This window comes from Elaeis guineensis, chromosome 9 (genome assembly GCF_000442705.2).
Source record: "Elaeis guineensis isolate ETL-2024a chromosome 9, EG11, whole genome shotgun sequence".
Taxonomy (NCBI): domain Eukaryota; kingdom Viridiplantae; phylum Streptophyta; class Magnoliopsida; order Arecales; family Arecaceae; genus Elaeis; species Elaeis guineensis.
This window is the reverse complement of record NC_026001.2, coordinates 787861-799029: the sequence shown is the minus strand read 5'-3', so window position 1 is coordinate 799029 and position 11169 is coordinate 787861. Positions and strand designations below refer to the sequence as shown.

Sequence of the window (11169 nt, the reverse complement as noted above, 5' to 3'; positions counted from 1 at the left end):
AAGGTCACTTATCCTGATGGTAAGTTACTAAAGGAGACTTGGCCTGATGTTACGTTACTAAAGGCGATAATTCTAGTTAGAGCTTCATGGCAGCAAGATCTTCTCGATCATGTGGTATTAAAAAAAAAAAAAAGCACTGAATAAGTCCTCTGACCACGTGAAACGTGCAAGGGCACTGTAGACACCCAAAACTCAGTGGTGCACCCGACGCCGCCTCATATATTTTGCACCCATTGAAACGTTTATTAGAGGACGATCTTTGACGTGACCCAATGCTCCACACAAAATGGAAGTCTTCGTCTCTCTTTACATGTCCGTTGGTTCGTCTCGCGAAAGGCTAACGCAATTATTTTGTCCCAATCGGCGCACACCTAGCTATGGCAAGCAGCGGTGTGAAAAAAAACCGGCTGGACCGCAATCTCAATCCGATCCAATCTTTTCAATTCGGTTTAATATAATTTTTCTTAAAGTTCAGTTTTGAGAAAATCTTGAACCTAAAACCTAAATGCTTAAAATCAATTAATCAACCCCTCCCTACGGAATGGGTAAACATTTAAAGTGAACAATAGCATTACATTTAATTCATAACAATGAGCATGGTAATGGAATGGACTTTGATCTCATCACAACTTCTCGCATAAAATAAAGAACATAATCATAATTATTTTGAATCATGATTCATTCATCTGAAGGAATAATATTTCCCCTTTAATAGGGGTAAAATGGTCATTTAATATGTAAGTGGACACATGCAATGAACTGATTAACAATATTTATATTATAAAATCATAACAAATGATATATTTTTGTATATCAATTAATCATTGATGATTATGATGTATGAAATAAATAATCAATAAATATATAATCTAAAATCTAATTTTATTATAAAATAGTTAAGTATCAAGTAACATGCACTGTAATTTCATATCAACCAGTGCTTAAAGATTCACTATATGCCGTATACTAGCAAATGGGTATAAGCAAATGCATGTTAAAAGCAAAGAATTTACTACATAATTTTATATCAACTATTACTTAAGGATTTACTGGTTATCATATACAAGCAAATGGACATTATCAAATACATGTTAGAAATAAGGAAGAAAAACAAATTAACAAATATTATTGAAATAACTAAAATAAATAAATAAATATTAAAATATTAAGCAAAATATCAAAATAACTAAAATAGATAGATAGAATAAGAATTATCAAAAAATAAAAAATATTAAATAAAATAATAAAAAATATACAACATAATGGATGAAATATAACCAATGGATAATAATATAAAAAATAAAATAATACTAATACCATCATACTAGAGAAAAACAATATGGAACAGAAAAGATAAAAAGATACTGGATAACAACCAGAAAATAACTAAAATTATTAAATAAAAAACTAGTAAATTAAATAAATTTTGATAAAATAATAATAATACAAAGTAGAAATAATTAATATAAAAACTAAGAAATAATATTTAATTTAAGATATGAAATATAAATTGGATAAAAGTCAATCTGTAAATATACAAGAAATAGAAGAAAATACTAATGATATATCTAAAAATTAATGTAAATTGACTAATACACAAATACCGAAATGACGCAGCTGTTTCTTTCCCATGGATACCTTTATTTTGCATCCACACGAAGGACTCGTTATTCCATTCCATTTTGAGTCGTGCTGTTTCTTTTTCATTTTCCGGCAAACCAAACGTGGGTGTAAGAGTTCACTTATATATAATTAGTTCAAACTAATAATTAATAAGTCCATCTAATCTAATGCGATGCGCGACCAGCTAAAAGATCGCATCCTGTTCCTCGCTATTATCGGCAGATCAATTAAGAGAGAGCTGAGTTGCTCCCGGCTGACGTGACCCACATTGGAGGTGAGCAACGGAGGGCGTTTGCTTCCGGCGAACCTGGTCGATCTGATAATTTCTCGTCCGCCGGAGCACGCCACATAAGGTTGAGATTTTTGGATGGTTTAAGGTTTGGTAGGTAGGTCCAGCATGCCATAAGGGAAGTAGAGAAGGGAAGAGGGAGGCCACCGTCAAACGAGTCTCCCGATAGCTTTTAGGCCTGCTTGTATTCAATGCTTGCTTTGCAGGCGGATATTTCTTTATTTCTTTTTCCTACTTTATTATATATATAATATAAGCTCCCATCTCCCCACACGCAAACGAAGGGGAAATTGTTGGAGTTTGCACCCGCACCATCCTCCCTCCCAAATGGTTGATTGCTATACATGTCACAAGTCTTGATATAATATCGGAGGGTTTAGCTTTAATAGTGCAGCAACGGTTGACCCGATTGATTTCCCACCTCCACCGATGTTTATCTTTTAAAAGATTTAAAAGTTCACCATTTTCTTCTATTATTATTATTATTGTTATTATTATTATTATTTTTTTTTTTTTTTTCAAGTTCGGTGGGGCTTTCAAGTCCTCCGCTAGATCTTTCTTTTTTTAAATAATTGTATTTCTTTTTGTGCGGGATGGCGAAATACATTAATAAAACCGCCTTCGCGTTTATATACTAAAATGTGCGAAAGGGCCATGCCGTAATTACTCAAAAGCCCCTGTTCCCGTTGCTTGATTTCCGCTATTGTGGAGACTTGAGGCTTCAAAAAGTGTTAACTCAATGTAATAGAAACAAAAAAAAAAAAAAAGTTTAACTCAGAAAGAAAAGAAAAAAGAAAATCAAATCTCGCACGCAAAGGGTGATAAGAGGATGGGTGGTGAGCAAGGGAGACTCCTGGTCTTCCCTAACTACACCGACGCCATTTATTTCTTCTAATCCAGTAGTTTTGTGACGAGTAAAGACTCGGCGCTGGCAATTCCGGGACCGACCGTTCGGTCATTTATGGTTGAGCGACCCAGGGCGGATTTCAAAATTCAAAAAACGCCAAAGGAAGAAAGCAAACAGGATACAGGTAAATAAATGCATTAATTTAATCGCTTCTTGGTAATAATACCAACCCCACCAAAATTCAATTTTAATAATTTATAAGAGGACCTGCGCCCTTGGCCATCCACCGTCGTATCCTCTTAATTAATTCCCCTGCATCGCATCCAACCGAGTGGATGGCTGGAGATCTCCCTCTCTTAGGTTCGGATTTTCCCACCTTTAAGCAGCCCAAACCCTGATCTGAGCGAATCTGAGGGCACCGCGCGTGTCCTAATTGTCACTGGGAGTGGTTTCGAGGGGTACAGAGGTCATTTGGAGGGAGAGAGGAAATGGAGTGCGAGAAAAGGCCATGAGGTAGGCCGGGGAAGGAGAGCCCGCTCTTTCCAATTCCAGGTAATCATCTCTCGCAGCAGCCGGAGGAGAAGCTCAGGAAGGAAGGAAGAGAAAAAGGGGGAGAGAGAGAAAGAGAGAAAGGGAGCAGAGCAGTTCTTATTTTTGAAATATTATACATTTCTTTTCTTTTTCTCCGACCGACGAGACGACAGACGGAGATCTAGGAGAGGAGGGAAGAGAGGGAGACTCGCCCGCCTTGTCGTCAACACGTCTTTATTCCGGTGACCGGCTGGATAGATAGAAAGAAAGAAAGCCGAGAAGGAAAAAGAGAAGAAAAATCGGAACTTTGTCCAACCACTCCGTTTTCTCTCTCCTTTTCTCTTGTGGTTGTTGCTCGTCCGTCCGTCCGTCTGGTATATGCATGGAGGCGAGGGAAAGCGTCGTGGCGAGCGGGCCTTCTGAAGTTGGAGGAGGAAATGGAGTGAAGGACTCTCCGTCTTCGACCCCATCGCCATCTCCGACTCCGTCCCCGCCAGCTGCCTCGGGCGCGGTCGGGATGGGAGCTGTGGTGCCGCCGCCGCCGCTGGGCATGGAAATGGAGGCGGGCGTGGGGGTGGGGATGGGGAGCGGCCCCTGCGAGGACCTTGCCCGGAAGAAGAGGGGGAGGCCCCGGAAGTACGGGCCCGACGGGAGCAGCATGGCCCTGGCGCTCTCTCCAACCTCCTCCTTCTCCCCTTTCTCTCCCGTCGGCGTCGACTTCTCTTGCAAACGGGGTAGAGGGCGGCCACCAGGCTCCGGCAAGCGCCAGCTCCTTGCAGCTCTCGGTCCGTCCTCTCTCTCTCTCTCTCTCTCTCTTACTCCCGCTCTCTTCTTCTTCTTCTTCCGACCTCCCTTCCGAGTTCCAACCTCCCTCCTTCCTTCCCTCCCTCCCTTGCTTGCAGACGCTTCTTCTTTGCGTTACTGTTTGAGTTGGCGGCGGTTTTTATTTTTCGGTGACTGTGTCCAGCTAAATTGGGTGGCTTAATTAGCCTCCCCTTCAATCAATTTTTTTTTTTTTAAATGTTACAGTTTCCTGATAGTCTAACAGTTAGTAGTTGGTCACAGTTGGGAGAAAAATCACTGGTAGATAAAGTAACTAGCTTTACGAAAGCCTGGTCCGTAATGCTAAGAAAGACACGAGATTTCTGGTTTCTTTCCTATAGGTTTCATAGATTATCGCAAGCTACCCGTTCCGTCTATTTTTTGTTGTTCTCGGTGGTTTTGCCTATTCCCTTATCGACACTGGTGGCGGGCAAAGGCCCAGCGTTTGAAAGCAGAAGACTGGATTTGTTTTTTGCTTCCTTGCTACGTATAAATCAGATGAGAAGAACTTATAGGCGCCCATGAAAAATAATATCTAACGTGATGACCCTTCCAGCAGCTGAGGTGAGGTTGGAGTAGTGTTGGGTTTAATATATACTTGTCTCGTATCTCACATCCAGAACTTTTGATTTTGAAGGGGATTGGTTTGCGTACTCTGCTGGAGGGAATTTCACACCGCATGTCGTGACCATAGCCACAGGGGAGGTAAACGCCTCGCAACTACAAATCTGCTGAGAGATTTTTTTTTTTTTCATTTGCTCCCCGTTTTAATTTACTTTCCTAACTAACTAGTGTTTTGCATGGCATCGATCACACGATTCAAAGTCGGACTTTATGCTGAAGCATATCCTTTTGGCCTTGCTAGGATGTTGCTTCGACGATACTCTCCTTCTCCCAAAAGGGCCCCCGGGCGATTTGCATTCTCTCTGCAAATGGAGCTATCTCCAATGTCACTCTGCGACAGCCAGGTTCTTCTGGCGGCACCTTGACATATGAGGCATGAGCTACAGCTATTTAATTATTTTCCGACATTCACATTTATTTGCTTCTTGATGAAACTTAATGCATCATTGTAGCTTGACCGCCACTTGATTATCTGCACTCCAAAGTTGCTTGGAATATGGACACTCAGCAGCTTCTCAATTTTTCATCTCCACCAACGCATGCCATTTACCGATTATCTTCATGCTAACCTTGCCATGTTATAGTTAGATACCTGAGCACTTAAGCTCTTCTTCTGTATCAATTTTAAACCTTAGAAAATCTTTATGAGCAGTTTAAATTTGTAAGGTTTTTCTTTTCTTTTTCTTTAAAAAAAAAAAAAAAACCAAATTAGGTTGAAGCTGATAAAAAACCATTATCCATGTCGGAAAATATGTAAGAGTTGAAGGCTTAACATCACTATAAAAGATAATATTAAAAATATACACCCATGTCTTAGCATGGATAATATATTATTAATGTTGTGTCTACGAACTTAGGTTATGTCAGTCGTAGATTTCATCATGGATTGATGGCGCTTGCACAGAATACGAACCATAAAATAAAAAGCACATTGGTGCTCCTCCTTTCTTTTCTTTTCTTTTACCTTTCTTTTCGTTGTTTAGCATTAATGATCAATATTGTGGCCTCTACTACAGGCAATATAAATGAGGTTCCACCAATTCCATCCAAAACCTGCCACTTTGTTCAATTTGCGTCCCAGGATGAAAATACCTGCATCAGGCTTCTGCCTTGGTTAGTAAGCAACAAGTAACAACACCGAAATAATATCTTTCATCAGTTTCAGCATCAAAGAAGAGAGATACCAAATGACTGTTGACTATTCATCAGAATGATTAAGTGGCCAAATTTTACAAAACAAGCAAATTCCATGTCTACAAGAAATTTCACTTCCAGCAGTTTTGAGAGTTTGCTTGAAAGCTATTCTGCAAAGCTCTCTAACACACATACACAAACAAAACCAGTATATGTTACCAAGTTACTCCAGCTTCATGCAGGTACAGTTTTAGTAAATCTGCCTAGCTAGAGAGCTGATTTGTTGCTCTTGTATGCTGTTAAATCGAGTATGAGGTAGTTCATTAGTGTACTGGACAATTTCAAATACCCCTAATCCTCCAAATCCTAGGGAATGTGAGATTTCAAATACCCCTAATCCTCCAAGTTCTAGTGAAGGCGAGATTTGATCCCAGGTCACTTGGTCCTGTTGTTATGTATACTTTACCAACTTGATAAGCTAGCTTTTTCATATAACTTACATTCTTAACCTTCATCATAAGTCAATACCTTTAATTTGCGCCTGTTCTATCTTTATTTTAAAGGATCGTTGATCATGAGACATATAGATACACCATCTCATCACAAGGACTCTTTCAAGTCTCCTCATAGTTTTCTTTGCATGCAGGATTCTTGTCTTCTAACGCTCCCTCCTTTGATGCAATTCTTGGCGTCCTTATGGGAATCCCATTCCAAGCATCCATTGTGAGGAGGAAGCCCATTTCCTTAAAGCTTGCTATCGTCATGCATAAAACCTTACAGCTAAATATTTCGGCCAATAGTCATCCACTCCTTTTTTTTTGATGTAAAGTCATCCACTCCTTAGCTTGTTTCTGAGGCTTCACAAGTTCTTTATAACATATGAACCCCTATCTTTCCAGGAAGACCCAGCTTGCGAACCTAAACATCGTGGCTTTGAAGGTTGCATAGAGCTGCATCTTAGACATCTTTTAAAGTAGGGATACTTCAACCCATGTCTAAGTGCAAGAACTTGAGTTCATCTTTACTGACTTTTGATCATACCGTCATTATGATGCATGAGAAAATCTGGGACATGATCTGAAAAAAATTGCAGTTGCCGAGGTGAGAACTTTCCATGTGGCTTCGTCTAATGTGCCGATGCACTCTATTAGAAACATTAAGGGTGCCTTTGCTTCATGATCGAAATCAAAATAGATTAGAATGGGAATTGAAATAGCTATATTCTCTGACGGATTGGACTTGTGACTGGAATCGAAATCAGGATTGGAATGGGATTTAAATACTAAGAAACAGTCAGGATTGGGTTTGGGGGATTGGTGGTTTGCCTATGAGGTCGGTATAGGAGTCACTCGTTACTATTTCCATCATAAAGTCTAGCTTCCCTCAACCAAACATGCCCCAAATGAGGTTTCTGTGAGGATTCAATTTTTGTCATTGTTGCAGCTAATATGGCTTGATTATCTGCTACGACCTGGTGCTGAATTGTTGAGTTTGCCTATGAGGTCTGCTCATGTAGATAAGACTGGACGAGAAACCAAAATGAAAATGCTATCGGATAAAGATCAAGGTTATATCTATATCGAAACAATTAATAACTAACAAGTCAGCAGTTATACTGTACGATCAAAAACTATTTTCTGTCTCACCTGCATGTTCATTTGCCTCCTCGCTCTTTTCTGCATGCTGTTTATATCCTCGATCTATTTAGTTTCATCTTCCACAAGCAGAAAAAAAGAAAAAAAAAAAAAAGGAATTATACAACAGGTTCTAAGCTGTTTATTATGTTATTATGCAGGGTCGCTTTGAGATTCTATCTTTATCTGGCTCCTTCACGGTCACAGAAACTGGTGGTGTACGCAGTAGAACTGGTGGGATCAGTGTCTCGCTTGCTGGCCCCGACGGTCGCGTGGTTGGTGGAGGAGTTGCCGGATTACTGCTTGCTGCCAGTCCAATTCAAGTATTATATAACTTCTCTTTCCTGCTATTGCATTTCTGCCTCGTTCTTAGGCCCTACATGGTATACATTAATTGCACCATCATGTGATACACCGAGAAATGCTCTCCTGCACAGGGTTACAAGGGCCAGTAACTTAATACCACTGGGCTCTGAAAAAGAGGGGATTCCCTATCAAACTAGTTCCTAATTATAAGCCTTCTATGGGCAGCTTGGCTTATAAAACGGGCATTTGCACATCATATAATAGAACTTTCCTCCCCTCTTACCTAATAATACGAAGTGTTTACACTGAACTACTACGGGGTATGCATCATTAATCTGATACCTGGCTGACATTTTATGTAGGTCTGTCTTCTAGGCCACTATGCAATATTATGATGTACTCTAACAGAAATATGTATGAAACTTAATGTTTTCTAGGTCTGGCACCATGTAGAAGGAAGTTATCAAACTTTTACGTGTTATGCACTTTTAGCAGCTAAAGAGAGGCTATTTTATCATATCTTGAGCAATGAATCAATAGTAATGCGTCATGTACTAGCATGGTAGTATTGCATATCATATGGACTTTTCTTCTCCAGGGTCTAGAGTGATTCGCTGTATAAATTGATAGTATATAAGATTTGAATATCAATCTGGAGTATTGACATTTCATTTTAAAGTCACTTAGTATGTATCAGCTTGTTAATTCAAACTCCAATGTACCCTAGATAAATGGGGTGAGGCCGGCTTCATTCAAATTTCATCTAGAAAGGATCATGCACCATTTGCTATTTTCTGTTGTGTATAAATGAATTATTGTTATAAAATAATCTGCATTTTATATCATAAATAGAGCAACTTTATCATTGCATCAAGACCCACTCTTCCAAAGCTCAACTATGCATGAGAAAAAGAAATACAAATATATATTTTTGTTACATTCAGCAAAAAAGTTAGTATAATTTAAGTGGTCCTCTATTCGGGGGAAAAAAAAAAAGAAAAAGAAAAGAAAATTGAAACACAAGCAAGATCTAAGACCTTGCTTTCTAAAACTTCAGTATGCTAGAGTTCTGACGTTGAAATCACTAAGAGTTGACATTTCTGTAACATCTTGATTTCCGAACACTTCCACTGTGCTGAAATTAAGTATGACATTCTTATTTAACTAGAGTGCAGTCTCAGGACTGAGTCCGAAGTTAGGGATGTCAACGAATTTACAGCCGCCGCTCAAATTTTGGACTCAATAACTGAAGCCCAAGCCTTAAAACTAGCTCGGTTAGCGGGATTAGCCTGGACTAATTAATTAGCTAGGTAAGCTTACGCCTATAAGTAATCACAATTATCTATGACATTTAGGACGGACGAATAAGTTGAATAAGTATGCGTGCATCAGTTACTTCATAAATTCTGCTCTTTTCAGTTTGTTTTTCAAATACTTCATGTTTTCTTGTATTCTTGGTCCTGAGGTTTCAAGAGAACAGGTCATGTTGTTTGGTTCTTAACGAGGCCCAACATGAACAAATTTAAGCGAAACTGAGGTCCTGGAAAAATTCAAAATTGCCAGCCTTTCTCAGGTCCTGCATGCCCTGGTCGAGCAATCTATATTCGACTCTGACACTTAATTTTATGATGTCGAGCAGCATATGGAAGTATTATAACTTAAACAGTCATAGTGCATTCATCTGCGTAAAAGAAGAAATGACTAGTGCAGCTATTCTTTGTTTGTTTTTCTTCATGTTTTTTATTGCTGCTGCTGTTTTTAATTTTTTGTTATTGGAATTATATTCAGTAGTCACATTAGATGGGACAAAGAATGCATGTCGATCCTATTATAGTTGGGATGAATAAATGGTGATTCCATGGAATGCATGGTCCGGATAAGTAGTGAATCATCAGACCTAGAGGAGGGGGTCGGCCTTTCTCTTACATGCATGCCATGCGACATATTTAATTACCATGCCATCTTGTTGCAATATTCATTAAAAAGAGTAGGTGATAGAGTCTGTATTGCTTTTACGTACAGGTGGTGGTCGGGAGCTTCCTGCCAAACACTTTCAAGGAGCACAGAAGGAAGGCTACCCCGGAATCGACGTTCTCGCCGATTCCAACATCTACTACTGGAGTACTCACAGCAGCAAGGCCAATTTCTCAGGCAACTCCTGATGATGACTGTGAAACCCCGACCTCAACGGTAGGTGGGCAAAGCCGTGGAGATGCGGAAAACAGCATGAGCAATATTAACCCCACAAACACGAACTCCTCTTCTTTCCGGATGGCGGCGGCGGCCGGTTGGCATAATGGTCTGCAGTCATCGGAGCACAAACCTTCTCCTGATATTAACATATGCTTACCCGCGGAGTAGAATCAAGATAGCTGTCTTAATTTCACTCCTAACGCTGCTAGCATATTTACTGTTCTAACATGCAGGGTGATGCTTTTCTCCGTTAGGTGTTAGGCGAGGGTTAGGTTTTCGATAAATTTTTTTTTTTCCAATTAATGTTTTACGTCTGTAACCGTATACCTAAAATTCTCCGGGTGTCTGTTGTTGTTGTTGTTGTTCGTTCTTTTGTTATTTATCTAATGGTAGCTTGAGGGGACCGGTGATTTGTCGATGGATCTGCTTCTCCAGTGGTGAAAGGTTATGCATTAGATGGAATTCATGAAAACTGCTTCGAATGAGTCTTCAGTTACGCCTTTTTGGTATTCATGCGAATCTATTGCTGTTGTTTGTCTGTTTGTTTAGTTGCAAGCATGCGACCGGTCCAGCTGGATCAGAGGACACCCCGACCGTAACAAATAATAATAAAAAGAAAGAAAGCAAATTTGCTCGAAAGAATATTCTCTGCACAGTTTGCTTCTTGTTCATGTTCTGATTCTCAATTATTAAACCGCATGCATGAGAATAGAACTAGAGAGACGGTAGTTACCTTGCCGCCACGCTTGACATGCTCCTCCTCCGGAGGGGGTGGAGGTGAATCTATCCATCCGTCGGAGAATGGAAGAGGGAAGGGGGAGCTCTTCTAGTTTGCTCTCCCAGCCTTTTTTCGCTCTGGTGCCTTGAGAATGGCATCTCATGCCCTACGGTCCGGACCATGAATCGCTTCCTACTTTTTAATTAGGCACCGAAAAGATAAGCTCCTTCCCTGTGCGTTGGTCGGATCGCAGCCGTCCGAGTGGGTGCTCGAGTAGAACGAGGCAGGGCCATCGGAATTTTTTGCCTTTCCCTACGTTATCAGAAACGGTGGTTAGGGGAGCTGATGATTTTGTTGGGACACGCGTGGTATAGGGCTTGCTTCTGTGATTTGAGGAAGATTGAATGAAGTTAGGGGTCTTTTTGCTAGTTTAAATTTATTTTATATC

General features: G+C 40.0%; 1 protein-coding gene across 1 annotated transcript; it reads left to right on the top strand.

Moving 5' to 3' along the window:
* The first annotated feature begins 3197 nt into the window (after positions 1-3197).
* On the top strand, positions 3198-10489 carry LOC105059179 (AT-hook motif nuclear-localized protein 2). Its single transcript, XM_010942414.4, has 5 exons — positions 3198-4075; positions 4750-4817; positions 4978-5109; positions 7666-7827; positions 9833-10489. Exons 1-5 carry the CDS (start codon positions 3673-3675, stop codon positions 10169-10171), a joined length of 1104 nt encoding a protein of 367 aa, XP_010940716.1. The 5' UTR covers positions 3198-3672; the 3' UTR covers positions 10172-10489.
* The last annotated feature ends 680 nt before the right edge of the window (positions 10490-11169 follow it).

Excerpts from the sequence above, each read along its gene's own strand:
- LOC105059179 (XM_010942414.4), top strand. The coding sequence starts at position 3,673 with ATGGAGGCGAGGGAAAGCGTCGTGGCGAGCGGGCCTTCTGAAGTTGGA. Across the intron at positions 4,076-4,749 it reads CCAGCTCCTTGCAGCTCTCG|GGGATTGGTTTGCGTACTCT; the intron begins GTCCGTCCTCTC and ends TTGATTTTGAAG. Across the intron at positions 5,110-7,665 it reads GCGGCACCTTGACATATGAG|GGTCGCTTTGAGATTCTATC; the intron begins GCATGAGCTACA and ends GTTATTATGCAG.